Consider the following 22,322-nt stretch of genomic DNA (forward strand, 5'->3'; position numbering starts at 1 on the left):
GGATGGGCACTTACCCCCATTATTTCGTGTTCTACCACCAACCATGAGAGGTAGGTGTTCCCGTCCTGTTTCCATGCGGGGAATCGGAGGCTGGCAAGAATCATTGGGCTGGCAAGTAGAGGGCGTGGATCCCGGATTTACTAAGGAACCAGTTTGGTTTTATTTTTCACTACTCGCACGTAAGAATTTTAACCAACAATTTAAATAAGCCTTATTTATAGGTACTTTCTTTTAAAGAATAAACGTAGATTTATACTGGAACTCTCATCAAATACCATCCCTGCTCCTTAGAGCTATGTGAAGCAGTGGGTGAGAGGAGAGCTGAACCCCTGCTCTAAAACAGAATAAATCTCGCTGAATGGGAGGGTGATCGTAGACAATGAGATCATAGCATCAAGGCAGAGATATGCGGCTTGGTTCCGGGGCATGTGGAAGGTTCCAGGTTTAATACACAGCATTGCAATTAAAAAGTAGTTCTCATCACCTGCTGGTCAATCTGGAGATCCCAGGCTAATAAAGTCAGTGCAGCGATAAAAGAACAATCTCCGTTTATTAAACATGATTTTTCTGTTTCACCACACACTCCAGAAAAAAAGGAAATGGGGCTGGGAGTGGAGAAAAGGGGACAGTGGTGGGGGATAGAGAAGGCTGGGACTGGGGCAGGGAGAACGAGAAAACAAAATAAAACGGGTAGGAAGAGCATCTCCCTACCCTGAAGGGGGTGGGGGGGAAGGGGAGGGTCGGGGGGGAGGGGGCCAGGAAGCTCTGTACAGAGGGGGGTCGCCCCCAGCCCACACACACACACCCCGATATGTACAGTACAAACCCCAGATAATTACAACAGCCAAAGAAGAGAGGAAAGGGTCCAGGGGTAGGGCCTGAAGTGGGGAAAGCAGAGGAAAGGGCACAGGGATAAAATTTCACATATTTACAACTTTTATATAAGTATAAATTTGGCCCCGGCTGGGTGTATGTGTGTAGAGGGATGGGACTGAAGGGGAACTGTCCATACAAAAGAAAGAAGGGTGGAATCTGGGAAGAATCTCAATACCAAACGCAAGAAGGGATGAGGGGGCAAGGCTGAGTAGGAGACAGCAGTCAGGGAGGAGGGGGTGCCAGGGAGGGACATCTCCCCTCCCAGGGCCTACCCACCCCAAACCCCATCCATCCTTCCTCCCCTATCCCGCCAGAGAGCTATGTACAGAGAAACACCGAAAAATTGTGGAGCTGGCGGGAGGGAGGGAGGTGAAAAGAGATTGGGGGGGGGAGGATGAGAGGGAAGCCCAGCCCTGTCCTACCTCCCCAGGGGGACAGAGTCATGGAAGGGGGCCCCCAACACCCCTCCTCCAACACAGGTCCCCCCACCCTGGGGGAGAGAGACATGGCTTTTCCTAGAGTAAGTTCCCCCCTCCCCCTGGGAGTAGAGACCAAGAGAGAGGGGAGGGGCAGGGGACTGTGTGTGTCAGGGTAGGGCAGATAATCAGTCTGTCCTCCCTGACACACACACCCTCCTAACCCTAACCCCTCACCCTAACCTCAATTCCACCCCACCCCAACACACTGGGGGAGGGGGGGGCATAAGCCCCCTCACCCCGCTCTGGGACCAGCCGAGAGCAGATCAGGTGTGGGAAGAAGGGGAGACAGCTCCCATTCCCCCCTTGCCGCCCCCTCCCTGCCCCGGCGGCCCCCTCCACCCCATCTGGGTTCTGGGTGGGGAGGGAATAAATTTAAGAGTGGTAGGAGGAGTAGGAGTTTGTGCGTGCTGAGCCCCCCCAGACGCTCCTGAGAAATCAAGGGGTAATAGGGCCCCCTCACCCGGGGTCCCCTCCCCATTACAAGGGGGGCAGGGGAGGCCAAAAATGGGGCGATGGAGAGGAGTTAGATTGTCAGCTCTGGTTACTGCTAAAAAATCACCCTGAAGTTGAAAGTTTGGAGGTGCCACACCCCCAGGGTGGGGGGTGAGGGTCTGTCCCCCAGTGCTCAGGGGAACGATGAGGCAGAGGATGGGGGTAGCACCCCGGAGTGAAGGGGGTCTGTGTGGGTTAGGAGGTGTCCTGGGGCAAGGGTCCCTGGGGGTCAGAGAGGGGGCAGCACCCCGACAGGAAGGAAGAGAGGGCGGCTGAGGGTTACCGCTCTCCCTCCTAGAAATGGTGCAATGGGGGTGGAGGATTGGTGACCCCCAAGGAGGCATTCAGGGAGGCAATCCCACTGTCCCTCGGTGACGTCCAGTCCTGGTGGTTGGTGCTGTTCCGGGGTGGAGTGCACAGGGAAGGAGAAGAAGGTCTGTGATGCTGGGTGGGCTAGTGGTCTGCGGTGTTTCGGAACTCGCCGTTCTCCGTGATCTGCAGCCGGGGTGGGGGGGGCGGGGCTGGGGGGGCCAGGCCGTTCCAAGGTGGGGCCAGCGTCACACGCGGGTTTGTTGGACCCAAGGGGGGAAGCTGCCTCTCCTGCAAGATACCAAAGAGGAGAGCGCGGACTTATTGAGACGCTTCGCAGGGGCCTGGATGCCAGACCCCTATCAGTGACCTCCCCACTAGCCAACCCACTCCATAAGCCATGTCCAACCCGCTCCTCCCAGGACAATCCCCACCAGCCTCCTGTTTTTTCTCACCTGTAGGATCCTCTGGGATCAGGTAGAGACTCATTTCCCAGACTCCTAACAGGGGCCTTCAAACCTTCAACCCAGAGTGTAACACCAGGAAACCAGCTCAAAAGCAGCAAGCTCCCACCTCACCCCCAACCTAACCCCACTAGCTTCACCTATATTTCCCCTCCTAGCCCACCCTCCGCCTCTTGGAACACCCTCCCAGCCCACCCCCCAATCTCAGGTAGGAACTTTGTATTGAGGAACCGAGGGAGGCAGTACAGCAAAACCTCATTACTCCAAACCCCTGTGGATTTGGAATTTTTTTCATAATTTGAACAAAAACTGGGCTTGAGTTTTCCTTTATCTGTGCAGAAAGGGTGGGCTAAGCAAATTAGTGGTGGAAAGTGTCTGTGGGAGGGGGTATTTAACCTATACCAGCAAACAGACTTTTCATTCCTATCTATTCATTAAGGCATGCTCCCTGAGGGCCTTATTCACCAAGTTCTACTTACTGTATATATTTTGAAGACATGCATTTCATTAAATAGACACTGTCATTCAGATTTGTCACTTATTCAGAGTGGCCATCTTCTCAAATATAACATCCCAAATTAGAGAGGTTTAACTGTACTGGGGGGAAAGGAAGGGGATTCAGGGAAGTGATGTGGGAAGGGAAAATCTTGTGGGAGGGCTGCCTCTCTCACACACTTGGTGGAAATGACTAGGAGCTTCTGCTGAGACACAGTGTGCCCCAATCTCTGCATCCCCAGGAAGCAGTAACTGGCTCCATTCCTTTCCACCCCCACTTTCCTTACAGTTCTTCTCCCTGGGATCCCAGTTAGAGGGTGAGGGGTGCCTGACCCTACTCCCACCCAGGACCTGTTCTCATCACCTCCTATTGCTCCTGGACCAACTCCTGGTTCCTGCCCTCAGCCCGACCTTCTGTTCCTCTGCTGGGAGAGAAGAGAAAAGCCACCTGAATTCCCCCATACCTCTGGGTCATTCACTTGGCTTTTAAAAATTTGTGCTCAAAACTGGCTTTTAAATTAATGGCTGATTTGCAAAGGGACCAATACCTAAAATGGTTTAGAAAAATTATCCATATTACTTTCTGGGCCATAGGGCATTTAGGCCTGGCAACATAGCTATGTCTGACCAAATCTCCAAAGGATACAAGTACAGTTCCAGATCAGCTTTCCTTTCCATCCCAGGATCCAGGACTCACCTCTCAGGTCACCCAAACCCCAATCTTAGGCAAAGCTTCCCTCTTAGTTCACTGGTATCTCACATTGCCAGTCAGAGGGGGAGGAAAATGCATGTGGTAGGGTAGCCTGAGTGTGGCGGGAGAGCAGGGAAAGGAATCCTCAAATTTCCTTCCCTCCACTTGTCTGCTGGTGACAGCACATGGGCAAGCCCCCTACACCCCCATGGACCCAAATTTAGAAAGAAGATAAATTAGGGTGCCATTATTCATTTTACAAAAGAATTCACTGCAGGAGTCTTTTAAATGGCAAGGTCCCCTGGTGCCTTTTAGCATCTGTTTACAGATCACTAACTACTTTGACAGAGAGGCTGGGCAGGCAGAGAGTTAAAATTACAGTGTGAGGAGCCACTGCCCACTGCAGATCAATCCCACATAAATAAAGCATCTCAGAAATGATGTCTATGGCTGACAGGTTCCCATTTACTGGCTTTTTAGGTAGGATTGTGTCCAGTAAGACCACTGGGTGGCAGGAGGGGTGGGGGTAATGAGTGGCATTAGCAACCCAAGATGTGAGCTCTTACAGGAATAGAGGTTATTTGATATGCTTTTCCTATCAGTTCTGCCTGGGAAAGAACATGGCCACTAAGCCCATGATGTAACTCCCAGGCCACAAGGGCAGTTCATGTCCTAACACTGTCCAAGTTTCCTTGCTCCTTGTTCCACCCACCCTGCCTACTATCAGGATACCTCAACAGACTTTTCCAGAGCCCCTCAAAGTCCCCTTGAATTAACTGCCCACTCCCAATTCCCACCCAGTTGGGGACTAACATGAACCCCAAATGCCTTCTACCTCACAGGTATAAGGGAGAAAGAGTGAGAGAAGAGGAATGGGAAGAAGGAGAGGGTAGAGAACCAGGATTAGGGAAGGAGGAGGAAACCCCAACCTACCTGCTGCAATCGGCACAGCCCCTATAGCCAAGGTCCCCCAACCCAGCATCACCTCCACCCCATTAATAAAGCCCAACCCCCAAGGACGCTCTGGTGAAATGGGGGGTGACAGACATACACTGGAGAGGTAGAGGAAGAGGAGGGTGCAGAGTTAGGAGGAGGATGGGAGAGGTGTGCCTGGAGGGAAGGGGTGTGACTTGTGAATGTGCTGGGTCTATTTAGGGTCAAATTATTGCTAAGGCCTCCAGGGGCAGTTGCAGGGAGGGATCAGCATGTGGTCTCTGAGTAGTATACCTTGGGAGATGGGTCTGTGCTGGAGGTGTCAGGAGGTGGAGACTGTGGAGGTTCTCTGGGGGCAGAGGGCAGCAGTGATGGGGGAGAGGCACTGGAGAGTGGAGGGGGTAGGCTTCACGACCAACCTGTAGTGGTCCGGAGTCACCTCCCCCTGTGTCCTCCGCCAGTGGTCAAAGCGGAACCAGGAGAATTACCTGATGAGGAGCTGCAGGGGGAGAGAGTGGGGTGATGGGGTCAGGAGCCTTGGTGGTGGGGGTGGAGAGGCCTGGTGGTCAGAGAGAGGAAGGAGGAATATGGGTAGGAAAGACCAAAATTTTGGGAAAGCAAAGGGTAAGATGTGGAACCTCAGGCTCACCATGACTGAGGTGAGCAGAGGGTGGTGGCAGGGAGCTGGAGGGTCAGTCAGGTGTGAGGCCTGAGTGGGAGGAAGGCCAAAGGGAAGCTAGACTTGAAACACTGAGGGATTGGGATGGGGTGGGAAGTTCCAGGGAGGCCTTCAAGGTCTGAAGAGCCAGGAAGAGGGGGCTCTACAGAAGCTGCCAAGGAGTCAGAATGGGGAGCCAGGAGAACAAAGGTATAGGGATCCCAGATCCCAAGTCTCCAGGGCCTGGGGAAACTACCACTCAGACTGCTCTGGGCTCCATTCCAGCAAAGAGCAACTTCTAGCCCTCCTCACCCAAGAAGAGCTCAGAGGAAAGTGAACTCCTGCCTTCAACAGGGCAAACAGGCAGGGCTTCTAGGAACTGGGAGGGGTCTAGGGACAGAAAGGGTGAGGATCTGGGAGAAGGTCCTGAGCCGCAGAAAGGAGTGGGAGGATGGGGCAGGAAGTCACGGGGTGGGGTTGACACTGCCAGGAGTGACAAAGGCACAGACGATGGAATGAAGATGGGTCACTGGGGGGCTGAGTGGAGTGGCAAGTAGACAAACAGAGGACAATAAGAGACAGATGGCGATGGGGTTGGGGTGGCTGGTGCAGTGAGAGCACAAAGGACAGTGGGATGGATGGGGATGGGACACGGAGAAGATAAATGACATTGTAATTTCCACCTGAGCGTCGAGCAGCCTCTTCTTGGGTTCAGGCAGCGGCTCAGCCATGGCGGGGTGGTCCCGGCGCAGCTCCTCCTCCACCAGCATCAGCCTGAAGGGACGGGCTTCAGTGGGGTTAGTGGCGGGCACGGGCTTGGAGCCTGTTCATGGAACTCCTGATCCTGGAAACCCCTGCAGCTTTCTGGAAAAGCCTCAGGAATCCTTCTCCCCTTTTTAAAATCCCTCCACTGTCATGACTCAAAAGACTCCCTGTCACTCAGGGTGCTACTCTCTGCCTTCCTCTCAGGGTCCAGACCCTCAGGTATCTCTCTGGTTAGGGTAGCTTTCTATGCCTCAAAGACTACTACCACCCAGACACCCTCAGCCCCCTTCCCAACAGAGACAGCAGTACCCCTCCTTTAGAACTTTTGAGGCTAAAGATCAGGCTTTTATGCCACCTCAGTGAACTTAGGCCACCTCCAGTGGCAGAACTTGGGGTACCTCCCAGCCCAGGAGGAGTCCCTGTTACAAGCCTTATCATTCCCAGCATCTCCCTGACTTTGGTGAAGACTCTCAAGGTTCTCTCTCATAAATGGTATCAATTACAACAGTGGTTTCAAAAAAAAGTTTCAGGTCAAGAAGCCCTTTTATTCCAATGTATTCTAAGTCTTATGCAGAAATACATTTTTAATGGATCAAAATGGAACTGGTTCTGGTTGGAACAGGGTTGGGTGTTCTCACCCCCTGTTTTTAAGATAACTGATCCCCTTGCTAAGATACCTCCTTTGGAATCCAGGGCTTGGTGAAACATGTGCAGGGTAAATGGCCCATTCTGATGGCATCCCTTACCAAGGCTAGAAAGGGAGGCTGTGCCCAAGATGGGGATGCTCAGGGGCTCCTCTGGCTAGGGATCCCTCCTCAGCTTTGGGGTGAACTTCACAGACTGCATTGAGAATAATCAACCAAAGTTTTCTGACCCAGGCTCTGTGCAGATACAGTGATGGTTGGACAGTACCTGCCATATTTTCCAAGGGCTTCAAAAGTTACTCTACCAGAAGAAACGTCAGGGTTTAGCAAAGAAACATTTAATGCCCTAAGCAGGAGATGAGTGGGTTGTCTCCCTGGGAGAGAGTGGCAGGCTCTCCTGGTGGTCTCCTGAGATGGGCACAGGGGTCTGAGGAGTAGCTCACTCTCTCACTCCCTTCAGCTTCAGGCTCTCCCTTGCTACCCCTCCCCAGGCCGCCCCTCACCTGCCAATGATGCTCTTGATCTGAGAATCCTTCTCCACCTGCTGCTGCCTCAGCCTCTTCTCACTCTGTTCTAGTCGGGCCTGATACTGCATCAAGATTTTGCTGGTCTGTTCTTCCTGGGACAGCAGCCTCCGCTCATACTCTTCCAGCTTCCGGTTGGACATGTGCAGCCGCTCCTTCAGTGAATGGATCTCTTCCTCGTACTCCTTTACCTGCCCGCCGGGCACAAGACCCCGCACTGTGAGAGGTGCCCTGCCCCATTCAGCCACCCAGCCCCCATCCCTGTCTGCCCAGCACAGCCATCGCATGGGGAAGGACATCAACCCTTTCTCTGCCTGTGGATTACACTCACTCAGGCCTGCTTTTGAGAATGCCCTGCCATGATGCTAAGGCTCCTTCAAGATGGAGCAAGGTCATAGACCTATGCCTTGAGAAGTGTGTCCACTGGAACACATGAGGACCCACAGAGCAACCTACCCATAGGCACACCTTAAATAAACAAACCCAGAAATTAAAAAGTGACTTTCCAGCCCCAAGCTAGGAATGAGCACATGAGAGAAAGAGGGCAAGACATTGGATGCAGGAGGGGTGAGTACTATCTTACACTCCTTCCTTAGCTATCCTGGGGATAGGTGATCTTAAGGGAATCTCAGGCTGAGAATTTAGGAATGCCTTTCTGCTAATCTGACCCTGGAATTCTGGGAACAAGAGAGCTCAGAAGAATCATTTTATCTGCCCTACTAGCTCTAGAGCTTAGAGCTATGCTAATATGATAGACCTAAGCCACGTGTAGCTATTTATTTTACTTTTATTTTTGTAGTTCTGGGGATCAAACCTAGGGCCTCACACAGACTAAGCACAAACCATCACTCAGTTACCTCATTAGCCCATATGTAGCTATTTAAAACTAACACTAAAAATTTAGTTCTGAATCACAAAAAACCAATGTCTAATAGAGTAGCCACTAGCCACATGTAGCTACCATACCAAATAGTGCATATTACAGAACATTTTCATAACTTCAGAATGTTCTAGAAAGTGCTAGTCTGGAGCCTTTCTCAAGGATTCTGCATCTGAAGCCCAGAACAGGAGCAATTTGAAAGACCCCTGCCCATCAAGCCTTTGCCACCTATTCCTAAGGGACAGTAAGTGGATAACCCAGACATCACCTGTAGTACAACCACAATCCCCTCTGCCTCAGCCCTACTAAGTAGCTCCCACTGCTAGGGAAGTCACTTCCTTTCCTGAGCAGTAACAGGAGTAGAGCTTTGGCTTCCCTAGGGAAGAACATCGTGGCAAGCCTAGAATAGAACATGTTTCTCCCTAGATAGTCTACAGTGTAGCTGAGTTGGCTTTTAAGCAGACTGATTATGTCGGGTTCTCCTTATGGACTGAAAGCTTCTCAAGAGGGGATCAGTTTTTGTCTTTTCTTTCTATTATAACTGCCTAAGCCTAGATGATTCCCTTGGAATGACCTACAGGTCTCCCCTATGGGTGAAAGGAAAAACTGAGACTTTGGATGGCAGGTACCAGCATACCCTATCTAGCCGGCTCTCATCCATCGATTTTGAGTACTCCTTGAGCTTGTACTCTTCCCGCTCAATGTGGGCACTCTCGATGTCAGCCGACAGGTGAGGCATATTGGAGACCCAGGCCACAGTCCGCTCAGAGGCTGGCATTGTGGGGTTCAGCGTGGATGGTGTCTGAGAATGCTGGGACAAGGCAAGGTGGGAAAAGGCAGGGCACATTCAGAGGGAGAGAACACAGCCAAAAGACAGGACAGTCCCAGGCCTGTTCCCCTGCTTTAGGGGGTATCCCGGGTCCCCACCCTAACCCCAGGGGCTAGAGAAGCGATTGATCACGTCTCCTCTCTGGAATGAGTGCTATCAGAGCAAGCATTTATGTCTGTTCACCATCATCTCCATGGTGCCCCAACAGCACATGTCACACTGCGGCCCCTGAACACACATTGTTTTAATTTATGAAAGGTGATGAGAAAATCAAAACCTTAGGGCACAGATTGCTCCACCTCCACTGTTGCCTTCACCCACCCTGCTTCCTCTTCCCTTCACCTACCTGCTTGGTGATGGAGGGCTTCAGCCCCCCACCCCCTCCGCCACCACTGCCACCGCTGCCCCCAATGCTGCCCTCCTTGCTGAGGCTCTGTTGTCGTGGACGGGCAGGGCCATAACTCGGCTCTGGAGACTGTAAAAGGTTCCCGCTGGATGGCCGGGGTTTCTGGGCAGCACTGACTGTCAACTGCTGAGACTTTCCCCTCTGCAACGGAGGTGGCTGCCCCCCACCACCCCCACCACTGCCCCCACCACTCCCACCTCCGGGCCCTGAGGGGGCTGGCCTCTGGGGACCAATGGTGATCTGGGGAGGGGACAGCATGTGCTGAAGGTTGTCCTGGAGTGAGAGCTGCCGTCGGGTGAAGTCAGTGCCAGAGGGTCCAAACTCATCACTGTAGCTGTGGCTATGAAGGATGGAGGCTGCAGGGGGCTTGGGGACCCCTGAGGAGAGGTCCTCGCTCTTGCTATAGCCATGGAATGGGGCAAAGGTGTCCCCTGGGGGCTCTCCACCTCGGTGGTGGTGATGGTGGTGGTGGTGGTGATGGGAAGAGGGTGGGCCATGGCCACCACTCCCTCCATGGCCCGCTGGGGGCCCTGGCCCATCAGCAGCCATGTGGAAGAGAGGGTTCTGGAAGGAGAGGGGGATGCGCAGTTGCTGGGCAGGGACACCGTCCGTGGTGACACCCATCTGGCTGAGGCGCATGCCCGCCGCTGTGATGGACGACCCACTCCCCTGGGAGAGGCGTCCAGCAGGAGCAGGCCGCAGCCCTAAGGCCGCTGTGAGTGAGGCCTGGCTTGAATGCAGCAGGTCCCCGACAGCTGCCAGGTTGGAAACACTACTGCTGTTGAGGCGACCACCGGGCCCATCGCCCTGCAGGTCCAGCATGGACACACTCTTGTTGACACTCAGCATCTTCTGCTCTGGCTCTGTGATGTCCGAGCTGCTTGTGCAGTATGCTGGGGAGGACCGGGCCAGTGGTGGTCGGCTCACGTAGAACAGATCTTTACCCCCACCAGGGGGTGGTGGGGGTGGCTTTTCCTTGGTTGGGGAGGGGAGACGAGCCATGTCCATAGAGCTGTCAAAGGAAAGGGGACAGACACACAAGCAGGGTAAAGCTAGGCTACAGGCAACTGAGCCTCCTGGAGCTGGTATGGACCTTAGGTGAAAATTGGGACCCACAGGGAAGGGCTGAGAGCCAGTGGTGACAGCCCTAAAGAGGTAGTCAGGGAGGATGGGACGGAAAAGGTGGGAAAAGGGAAAGGACAAGGCCCCTCTGGGAAAGGGTGAGGCCTAGAGGAAGGGAAATGGGGGCAGCAAGAGGAGGGATGAGGGCAGTCTGGGAAAATATGAAGGAGATGAGGTGCACTGAGGAGAGGAGAGGAGGAGGGTGAAGGTCAGGAGGGGGAGAGGGAGCTGACAGGAGAGGAGAGGAGGGCTGGGGAGGGGAGAGCCCCTCACCTGTTGAGGCCTCGAGCCATGAAGGACTGAAGGTCGATGGAGCTGGAGAGAGATGGAAAGAGGGGCGAGCACAGACAGAGAGAAGGAGCAAGGCATGGATGGATGGCAGGAGCAGTGGGAATGGTGAATGGGTATGGCATCACAGAGGGAAAGACACGGGCAGAGAACAGCAGGGTGATCATCAAATAAGGCCGGGGGCCTGCCCCATCAGAACAAATGCTGAAGTTTTCAGAACAAATGCTGAGGTTCCAGAACAGGATCTGGGGGCTGCTAGACTTCCAGCTGCTGCTTCTCTAAGTGCTGGATCTTGGGGAGGTCTGCGGGGTTCTGGTGGTAGGCCGGAGGGGGGGGATCCTTATTTTCTGAGTCATACAGAGATGTTTGATTATTTTGACACCCCATGGCTGAGCCAATGTACACTGGCTCAACCTCAGCCTGGAGACAAGCACGGGTGGGCAGAGGAACAAAGCAAGTAAGAGCCTGTAATGGGGATCCCCTTGGCTTACAACTAAGCTGGGAGCTGGAGGAGCCTTGGCACTTCTGGGGCTGTGTTCCTTGTTCCCTCTGGCTTTGAAGGGCTCCCACTGCCTGTACCTATCTCCTTAACATTTTCCCCTGAGAACTTGCTGCTTTATCCCTTCCTTTCAAGCCCTAGAGATGCACAAGGGGCCCAGTGAGAATATCCAGAATAGAAGAGATGGGGTTCCTAGGACATAAGGGCAGGGACCCCCAGAGGGCTCACCTGTTGAGGTCCCGCATCATGTAGCCCTGCATCTCAGCTGACGGCCCCCGCAGCACCACGGGCTGCGGCCGGGGCCGCTCACTCTGGCGGCTTGGCTGCCTTTGGATGTTGGGGTTTCTTAGGGCTGTGCTGATGTCGTTGAGGAGCCGGGGTAGTGGGCCCAGCTTCAGAAGGGCTTCCTGGAAGGGCAAGGCTATTACTGGTGGGCTCTAAGAGGGCCTTGGAAGGTGCAGGTGGAGGATGTCTGGGTAGGAGTAGTGGTATGACATCTCAGGGAACAGGCAGGGGAGAAAAATCTGTGCAGGGGAGTAGTTTCTCAGGCCCCAAGTGCCTCTGGCAACATCTAGCAATGGGGCACAGGGAGCACTTGCTGACCTTGCTGAGCTGGGGCAGCACCTCCCAGAGTAGGGCATGCAATGTGGAGAGCTCTCGGCCCAAGTCGATGTAGCCCTCAAAGCTACTGCTGTTGGTCAGCGTGTCCAGGTTGGAGATCTCGTACAGGAACTGCTGCATGGAACCCCACTCCAGCTCCAAAAACTCATTCATGAAACCCAGAAAGTCCTCCTTTGAGGTAAACCTGGCCAAGGGGTCCAGAAGGGAGAGGTCACACTTGTACAGAAGGCCTTACATCTACCCATCTCAGGGTCTCTGGGGACTCAGGAGACCCTTCCTGCCCACCCTCCACCCATGCCTGAAGCTTCCCTCACTTGGAAAAGTTGGCCAGGTTCTGGATGACCTTGGCAATGAGGGTGAGGGTTCGTGAGGTCTGCTCATCTGGGTACTCCTGCATGAGCCCAAAAAGACTGGGCGACATAATGGCTGGGCAGAGGAAGCGCAGGAAGAGCGAGGCGCTGATCAGCCTGTCGGCGATGTCCTCCCTGCCCCGCTCTGCGCAGCGCATCCGCCAAGATGCAAACACCTCCTTCAGCTCCCTCGGGAACACGCTGGGGGGAAGGGGTGGGGAGACAGAGAGAGAGAGAAAGAAAGAGAGAGACCGGGACTGAGCCCCAGAGACCCTCAGCTTCCAGGGAACATGCTGAGGGGGGTGGTAGGAGGTGAGGGTGTGGAAACAGAGGTAAGAGAGACAGGGAAGGAGGGACTGCAGGAGGAAGACAGGAGGCTGCTGGAAGAAGAGGGCCACGGTAGAGGGAACAGACAGATTTGGGAGAGAGAAATGGAAAGGGAGAGAAGGCGAGGGGAGAGAGACACATGGGAGAGAGATGGAGGGATGTGTGAGAGAGACAAGGAGAGGAGGAGAAGAAAAACAGACACCAGGGAGAGACAGAGATGGGAGAGAGATGGAGGGTCACTTGAGGTACAGGGAGCTCGGACCCCCCAACTCTTCTGGATTCCAGGGAAATGGGGATGGACGTGCCCCAGGCATGATCCCCAGTCCCTGGAATGGCTCAGAGCTCACTCTCCCCACCTCCCAGTTCCATTTCAATGTCCTACTGACACCTTAAACTTGACTAGTGTAAAACGGAGCTCACCATCGCCCCCACACCTCAACTGACTCCTCCTCCTGACTTTCCTGGTTCTGTCAATGAGGCCACCAGTCTCCCAGCTACAGCCTCATGGCCTCTTGAGTCATCCTTGACTCCCCACAGACAGGCCCCCTCCTTTGCAATCAGTTAACAACTCTTGCTGATCTTTCCCTCAGAGGGCCCTTAACAGTGGCCTCTTGCTAAATTTCTTATCACTGTCCTGATTTAAGATCTGATTTTCATTCCTAACCCATTAACAGCGGTCCCCAATAGCCTGAACTTCATTTTCCATACTCTGGTCAACCCCCACACTCCACTCTACTTATGGATTCATCTTCTCAATCATGAAAATTCCTGGTGCCTACACCTTTAATGGCATCCTATGATCTACTGATGAACTCAAACTCCTTAACTTGAGGCCTTCTAGATTCTAACTCTAATCCCACATCCACATATTTTTCCTACTATTTCCATTATTAAACCTGTTCTAGTTACTGTCCCTCGAAAGCTCCTGGGCCTTCTCACCTTCCCACACATGCCTGTCCCACAGCCTTCTGAAATGTCTCTTTCCCACCATGTGCAAACATCAGCACCTAACCCAATCTTCAAAGCCCAGCACCAGGCAGTTCTTTTTGCTTATCTCAATCAAAGCTCTACCTTCTCAGTCCTGATGTTACATGGGGGTGGGGGTGGGGCTCTTACTCAGCACTTCACACGTACTACAATGGTTCTGTGGTTTTCTGTGCATCTCATTTGATTTCTACTCATTCTGGTAGAGGCCCTCTGAGGGCAGGGACCAGGCACATTCACTTCTGTTCTACAGCACCCAGAATGCTTTGCCCATAACTGGTGCTCAGTCCTCTTTGAGGATGGACAGATGGATGAACAGATGAACACACAACTGCCCCAACCCTGGCCCCCCAGCCCAGCGTTCCCAGTCTCACCAATGGGAGTTGACCACCTTGCACAGGGCCAACTCACAGCACATCCGCAGGTTGGCCTGGTGCTCTGCCAGACTGGATGCCGTGCACTTGATGGGGTCTACCTCACAGTTCTCCTCAGATTCATACAGAGCACGAATGAACTCCCCTGAGGAATAGGGGCACAAGAGAAAGTTGTCATTCTTTCCAAGGGCAGGGGTAGGGAGCTGCCTGGGTTGGAGGAATCTCAGAACCAGGTGGTTGGAGGCTGGGGTCCTGGGCTCTGGACTTGAGATCTGGGGTAACCAAGTTTAGGGCTGGGGTAGGCATCTGGCAGATTTGGGAAGAGGGCCTGAAGGTGAACCATACCAATGGCATCCTTGAGGTATTTCTGACCAATCAATCTCATATACTCTTCTATGGCTTTAGTGGCGAGCGTGTTCTCGCGGAATATGAGGTGCTCCCGTTCCATGAACCGGTCTACCTCTGACATGGCCATGTCTGAAAGGAAGTCCTGGGACCCAAGAAAATTCAAGGATCAGCCTCTGCACAACCCAATTTTGCAAGTGTGCCCTGTCCTCTCTGCCCTCCACGTCAGTGCCCATTCCCAAGCCACTTTTCCCTGAGGGCACGGCACTTACCTTGGCCTTTCCTGTACTCTGCAAGATGTGAACCAGTGCGCTGGCAACCTCTTCCTTGCCCTTGACATTCAAGGCAGGTTCCAATACTGCACACAGCATCCGATAATGGTTGGTGACATATTCTGCAAACTCTTTGTACAGCTCCATGGGCAAGATACTCATTGTCTGATAACGTGCCTTCAGCCGCACAGCCGGGCAACCTCCTTTGCCCTTGCCCCCTGAGCCACCCCCCGAGCCTCCTCCCCCTCCCGAACCCATGCCCCCAGACCCTCCACTGCCTGTTGGCAGGGTCACAGGGTACCACTGCTCTGTGAAGTGGCGCCCAGCCAGGGTGGCCACGGGCACAGTCACCAGGCCTACATAGCCTGCCTTGTCCTTCTTGCGCTTTTTGTCTGAGTCACGGTACAGATGCAGCCGCAGGGCGCGGACAGCCGGCAGGTTATTAAACTCGAAGTGCTCGCCCCAGAAGACGGTGTCCCCAGAGGCTGAGCGGGGCTTGGACGTGGTGCGTGCATACAGCATGTCATCTAGGCAGAGCTCGCAGTAGTACCGCTTCTTAGGGGGCAGTTCCCGTGCCTCTATGATCCACAGCTTCAGCACATTATCCACCCGGCGGCTGTTGTCCTGGTGTGGGGATGGTGGGTAGGGTAGATAAAAGGGAGAGGACAGTGAGATGGAGACACCAAAAGAGGAGACAATGAGAAAGTGGGATCCAGACAACAATTGTACAGCTGAGAAGCTGTACTGGATTGAAGAGAGTCTCTCCCACATTCATCGTCTATCTAAATCTTGTGAATATGATCCTATTTGGAAATATGGTCCTTACAGATATAGTCAAATTAAGGACATACTGGATAGGGTGGACCCTTAAAACAATAATTGGTGTTTCTATTATAAGGAGAGATTTGGAGACATGAGACATGCAGAAGGAGCTCGCCATATGAAGGTGAAGGCAAAAGCTAGATGGATGCAGCTAGAAACCGTGGCCTGCCAGCAACCTCCAAGGAGCTATGAGGAAGCAAGAAAGGACTGTTCTTTGTGCTTCAGAGGAAATGTGGCCCTGCTAATTTTTATTTTGGACTTCTGACCTCCAGAATTGTCAAAGAATACATTTCTGTTGCTCTAAGTGACCCAGTTTGTGGTAATCCCCCTCTGTCCCCGTACATCCTACCACTGAACTATATCCCCAATTCTTCCATATTTTTTATTTTGAGATAAGTTCTCACTAAGTTCCCCAGACTGGCCTTGAACTTGCAGTCCTCCTGCTTCAGCCTCCAGAGTTACTAGGATTACAGGCATATGCTACCACACCAGGCTTAGTTTGTGGTAATTTTTTACAGCAGCTTAAGAAACTAACATAGAAGGGTAGTTCCTCAGACGCTAATCAGTACTGGGGAAAAAAGTTAGAATAATAAAACAAAAATATTAAGACAGATTCTGAAGAGGAAAATGGAAAAGTTCTATAGAGATCATCAGAAACTGAAAAAAATAAGTTAATTGCATAAATACAGGATGAGTGAGCCTTGATAGCTGGTGTGAGAATGTCCTGGGGATATAACTGAGCACAAGCTCACAGTGAGGTTTAGGTGACGTTTTTCAACACCAATCAACACTAATGTGCTGAAAAAAAGCAAAGTGTTTGGACTCTGCATGGGTCAGAATTTTTTTAAAATATTTTTTAGTTTTTGATGGACCTTTATTTTATTTATTTGTATATGGTGCTGAGAATTGAACCCAGTGTGTCATACATGCGCTACCACTGAGCCACAACCTCAGCTCCGGGTCAGAATTCTTAAGAAGGACACTGAGAAACAAGTTTCCCCAGATGAGAGTGACCAGAACTGTGATCTTACTAGTGGGATACACAGCCTAGATGACAGAACTGGGAGCACTTCTCCTGGGAAGTAGAAGTTTTGGGAAAAACATAGACTTGAGGAACCTCTGCTCCAGAAGGACCCTAGAGATTATCTAGTCCACTCCATTCTCACTAATTTCATAGAGGCACAGAGATCCGGCTAATTGAATTTTGTGTGTTCTGCAAAAATGCTGTAAGTAGGGGCTGAGTGGCCACCTGTTGGGATGTCAGTGAGGCATTCCTGCCTGACAGGAAGCTGCACTAGAGGACTTCTAGAGTCCCATCAACTCTCTTTTAAGTCTATGATTTCTATAGTAGGGATATAGATCACAAAGTAGGGTAACAGTATGAAAAAAAGGAAAAAGAAACAGGGGGCTAGGAATAATGGGGGTGGACACCCCCACTCATTCAGGGTCCCTACAAAGCTGTCTCCTCCTCCCCCAAGCCTCCCCCTCCTTTACTCACTAGGCCCCCTGTGGCTCATTCTTTTTTTTTTTTAATTTTTTATTGTGGGTTGTTCAAAACATTACAAATTTCTTGACATATCATATTCCACACTTTGATTCAAGTGGGTTATGAACTCCCACCTTCACCCCATACACAGATTGCAGAATCACATCAGTTACACATCCATTGATTTACCTATTGCCATACTAGTGTCTGTTGTGCTCCGCTGCCTTTCCCATCCTCCACCCTCCCCCCTCCCCACCTCTCCCCTCCCCTCCCCTCCTCTCTCTCTACCCCCTCCACTGTATAACCTTGAGGGTCTCCTTCCATTACCATGCAATTTCCCTTCTCTCTCCCTTTCCCTCCCACCTCTCATCCCTGTTAAATGTTAATCTTCTTCTCCTGCTCTTCGTCCCTACTCTGATCTTAGTTACTCTCCTTATATCAAAGAAGACATTTGGCATTTGTTTTTTAGGGATTGGCTAGCTTCACTTAGCATAATCTGCTCTAATGCCATCCATTTCCCTGTAAATTCTATGATTTTGTCATTTTTTAATGCAGAGTAATACTCCATTGTGTATAAATGCCACATTTTTTTTTTATCCATTCGTCTATTGAAGGGCATCTAGGTTGGTTCCACAATCTTGCTATTGTGAACTGTGCTGCTATGAACATCGATGTAGCAGTGTCCCTGTAGCATGCTCTTTTTAGGTCTTTAGGGAATAGACCAAGAAGGGGAATAGCTGGGTCAAATGGTGGCTCCATTCCCAGCTTTCCCTGTGGCTCATTCTTTGCCCCAGACATGCCATGCACGTCCCCTTTACTCCCCAATACCTTGTTGGGTTTTACTGCCCGCTGGAGATTCTCGATCCATTTGTCCCGTTCAGCTGCAGACCGACAGGCAAAACATTTTGTTCCTGATGACGTTGTTACCTAGAAAGGGTGTGGAGTTGAGAATGGGACTCCAGAGGGAGCTTACTCCTAAGAACTGAAGATTCCCCACCACTTCTGCCTCCCTGGCCTATCCTAGCCCCAAGAGGTTTCTGACATCCTCTTGACATCAACCCCTGTGCCAATTCCTCTAGGACTTTCTGTCCCTACCCTCCAGCATCCCTGTCCTTTGGTCCTAAGCCCACTAGACCCAATACCTCAAAACAGAACTCCTGGCCCAGGATGGAGCTGTGCACTGGCTTGATAATGGAATCTTCATCCAAGTTGAGCTCCAAGGCCTCAGCTGCACTGCTAGGACTCAGCAAGGACTCATGGGAGTGAGACTCCTTAAAGCTTTGCATCAGCCGGGCCCTGGCAGGCAGAAGGTTCAGGAGAGAGGATCAGGACCCCAAACTCTTTTTATAGACTCAGGGGTCCTGACTCATCAATGTGATTTTAGAATGGAGACTTGGTGAAAAGGTCTCCTGAACCACTCTGCACATAGACACAAATTCACAGAATGAAACCCAGCCTCCCCTCAGGAAGGACATGAGGGATGTGAGAGAAACCAGCCATTCTATTCACATCTAAGGGGCTGTGAGGAATGGGAACACCTAGAAATACTTAAATGCAGGAATGGACCTGGCAAAAGAAAGAGAAAAAAACCAAGGTGGGCCCAGGGCCCCTTGGAGACAGGACCTCTAGGTGACCCTAGAAACCAAAGTCTCAACATAAGGGCAAAGCGAGGAGTCACACAGAAGATCACAACATAAGAACTGGAGAATCACACAGAAGATCCTTGTCTGGCCTGGACCTGGCACACAGTTAGTTAGTGCCCAATAACATTTCATGATTCAAAGTAGGAATGAATGAATAAGAGACAAAGTTACAGTAGAATCAGGGGAAAGAGTGAGGAAGAGTGTAAGAAACAAGAGAAAGGAGCAGAATGAAGGTTAGACACTGGAGATGGGAGTAAGGGGAAGGAGGCAAGACAAGAAGTAGAAAGCAGGAGGAAAAGCATGTGCAGAAAGAGGATGCGAGAGGCTGAGAAGGGGCAGCTAGACAGATGGACGCAGGAAAAGCGATGGGGCTGAAAGGCAAAAATCACTGTGGGGAAGAAAAAGAAAAAGGGGGCTAGGGGCACGGAATGAAGAGGGACAGGATGGCGAGCAGCATGGAGATGGGTAGGGGATAAAGAGTAGAGAGCAGTAGGGAAGCGGGAGGGGGAGCTCGGGTGTGGGAGCCTCCATGAAGTTATTTATAGCAGCCCCGTCATCACAGGCTCTGGCTGCCGTCAGCGCGCCACGCTCCCCCGGCCCCCCGCCCCCGCGGCCAGGAATACCATGCCCTCACCCCCTGCCGGCCCCAAATCCAGCTCTGGTGACATGGGAAGGGGGCAGGGAAAGGTTTGACTCACCTTACCCCAACCTCCCTACCTGCCCAATTCCGGGGGTGGCCAGACAGAGGGGAAAGGGAGGACAGGGTTCTGCAGGGATGACTGGGTAAAAGGGATACCCAGAGAGGGACCCCAAGAAGCAAACAACAGAGACAACCACCAAAAGGTCTCCTTCAGTCCTGCCTCAGGACAGTGCCCTTCTTCTTCATGGTTCAGTCTATGAATTAACCCTGCAGCCCCTGATCCCTATTATGTCACCCTGCACACTGGTGCTGGTCTTGCCTTTTTCTGTAATACTCTACACTGTTCCTTCCCTCACGATGAGCTCCACCTTGTACCCGTTAACATCAGTCACCCCAAGCACTACTCCAACCTGCTGCTCCTGCCCCTCCTGCCCTTCCCTCAGGCAGTTCCACCTAGCTCTCACTGCTGCCCCTCCACCAACCAGTAAGCCCACTTCCTAGGATTCAGAGTTCCTTATGGGCAGGCTGTGTGGCTCTTCTCTGTCCTTCTGTACAGCTCCTCTGATCCTGGACTGAGCCCACCCTCTGTCAGGCTGAAGATGCCCTCCTTGGCATTACCTTCGCCTCCTTGCCTGCCTGTCCTCTCCGTATGTCCCACCCTTCTCCTGCCGCCTGCAGCCATGTCCTAGCTCTTTTCTGTTTTCTCCTTGCACCATAACACCCCTCAATCAACATGAGCCCTTCAACCTTTGCCCTCGGATAACCCCCTCCCTTCCCATACCGCTAGAGGTCCCCTATATTGCACATATCTCAACCCGCATGCTCCCTCCCCTGTACCGGTCATGGTCAGCACTTCGGAAGCGAGGCAGGATCTGGCGAAAGCTGCTGGTCCGGTCAAGTTTGGGCTGTGACTTCGTACGCTTGATGGAGCTTTTAAGCCTCCGGCTCAGGAAGCCTTGCTGGGGGGAGGAAATTGGGATAGGGGTGGGTTGGGGCAGGGTCAGTCCTACCTACTTACCCCTCAGCTGGTATAGAGTCCCTAAAATAAGGTGGGATGGGAGAAAAGTCCCTAGAGGTGGGAAAGGGAACAGGAGCCCTGATACCAGCTTGTCTTCCTTGCTCCCTTGGGCACAGTGAGGGAAATACACACACACACACACACTAGCTTGGAATAGGTGGGAGGGCTAGTCCAAGAAGCAGGGGGCAGAGCCAAGAAGAGGGAGACCAAAGAGGTGGGGACACACATACACACAAAATCTTTCTCCCTCCAGTCCCCTTTCTCAGAATCCTAGGGCTCCAGCTGGGGCTGGAGGGGAGGGACCCAGCTGAGCCACATCTGGCAAGCGCTGGCTTCCATTCACTCACCGAGGGCCGGAAGGGCGCAGCGGGGGCGGCCTCCATGCTGTACTGCTTCCCCCCTGGGACACTCTTCCTCCTCGAGCGACCCAAGTGGTATTCTGGAGGAGAGGAAAGGGCCCCAAGGGAAGTTGGGGAAGGGGCTTGTTAACCCAGGTTTCCACCCCTGACCCCACTGCATTCTCCCACCTCCCTCTGCCCCTCAGCTCCGGCCTCACCTACCCCCCGGAAAACAGCAGGAAGAGCAGCGGCGGCGGAGAGGCTGGCGGTGGGAAGGAGGGGGCAAGGAACCCGAGCCAGAGCCCCCAGAGGGGGACGGAGTGGGAGGCCTTAAGCCCATGACTAGTGTTGGCAGTCAGCAGGGGCGCATGGTCAAGGGGGTCAGTAAAACCCCAGTAATGAAGGACATAGAAGATCCAGGGAGGCTAAGTCCTGGTGCCCACCCCCCCCCCAGAAGGGGCTAGCTGGGGGGGAAAGATGGGTTAAAGGTCATTGCCCATAGGCTGGCTTTCCCCTTCTCTCTGGGGACATCTTCTACCTGCCCTGCACCTCCCAGACCCCTGTTGGTCTGGAGGGCCAGGGCTGCCTCCCATGACCCCCTCCCTAGACGGAGGGGGAAGTCTTGGGACCTGTGAGGAGTGGCTGGGGGAGAAGCTGGAGAGAGAAAATCTAAGAAGCAGATGGGGGGGTGGGGAGAAAGGAGCCGGTTCCACGTGCACTGCAGTGGCAGGGACTTAGAAGGGAAGGGGGAAGAAGAAAAGAAAAGAATGCAGGGGAGTGGGCAGGGAGTGGGGAGGATTAGGGGGTGCTGGGGACTCCCATCTAAGGTTTAGGAGAGGAGGAGGAGGGGAGGTGAATGCGGATGAAGCTCAGCCTGCCAAGAGCCTAGAGGGATGGCAGATCCAAAGAGGGAAGCTGAGGCTCTGCTGCCAGGGAATTTAGAGGGGCCAAGGGGCTGGAGGAGAATGAAAGTGGGGGGGGATGCCAAGCTCCGGCTTCAGCTCCAGAATGGCTGCCCAGGCCTGGGCTCCCCCCTCAGCCCCACAGTCACCACTGCAGCCAATGGGGGGGCAGGTGCTGCATCAGGGGCGGGGCCACCATCTCCACGGCAACAAGAAGCTACAGGCTGGAGGGGAGGTGGACCGGAAGAGCTGCCTGTTAACCCTCAAGGTTCCGGAACAAAACAAGAGAGGGCCATACTACATTTCCACTGTCTGCTTCCAGAAGTGCAAATTGCCCCCAAGTTGCCCTAGAATCAGTCCCTAGCTTCCCTTTACCTGTAAAACCCAAGCATTAGAGGTTTGCACACAAAATCTGGATCCCATCATACAAGGACCCTATCAGTCCCTCAGGAACACGTGTAGAACACAGAAACATACACTGAGCTGTGGGGGTATGTGTATATCAGAACCACAATACAAAAATAAATAAGGATCTATGTGCTTATGAGACATACAGACAGCTGTGAGCACAGGTCCATATTCTCAGACTTTGAGGCCCACACACCCTACATGCTTACACATGTGTGAACACTGCAACAGTGGTGTACATACTTGAACCAAAACACTCACATGTGAGCCACTAATGTGGGTTTTGTGGCCTGAGTCTTCTGGGCAATCATGCAAGCGCACATTACAGAAATGGACATGAACCTGAAGACATACACATGTCCCCCACATAGGAGAATACCAGTTTAACCCCTGGGACACATACTTGAATACACCATATTCCATCCCTGTACAATACAT

General features: G+C 52.6%; 1 protein-coding gene across 1 annotated transcript; it reads right to left on the reverse strand.

Annotated features, from left to right (window-relative positions):
- Positions 1 to 1,700: 1,700 nt before the first annotated feature.
- Positions 1,701 to 20,986, reverse strand: Syngap1 (synaptic Ras GTPase activating protein 1). The gene is made up of 17 exons (XM_071613485.1): positions 20,797 to 20,986; positions 20,584 to 20,675; positions 20,056 to 20,177; positions 18,078 to 18,231; positions 17,764 to 17,862; positions 14,628 to 15,251; positions 14,356 to 14,500; positions 14,011 to 14,155; positions 12,290 to 12,526; positions 11,958 to 12,159; positions 11,583 to 11,761; positions 10,841 to 10,882; positions 9,386 to 10,457; positions 8,848 to 9,021; positions 7,310 to 7,521; positions 6,081 to 6,171; positions 1,701 to 2,447 (listed from the first exon to the last, which is right to left on the reverse strand). Exons 1-17 carry the CDS (start codon positions 20,912 to 20,914, stop codon positions 2,301 to 2,303), a joined length of 3,855 nt encoding a protein of 1,284 aa, XP_071469586.1. The 5' UTR covers positions 20,915 to 20,986; the 3' UTR covers positions 1,701 to 2,300.
- Positions 20,987 to 22,322: the final 1,336 nt, after the last annotated feature.

This window comes from Marmota flaviventris, chromosome 6 (genome assembly GCF_047511675.1).
Source record: "Marmota flaviventris isolate mMarFla1 chromosome 6, mMarFla1.hap1, whole genome shotgun sequence".
In the NCBI taxonomy this organism is placed as follows: domain Eukaryota; kingdom Metazoa; phylum Chordata; class Mammalia; order Rodentia; family Sciuridae; genus Marmota; species Marmota flaviventris.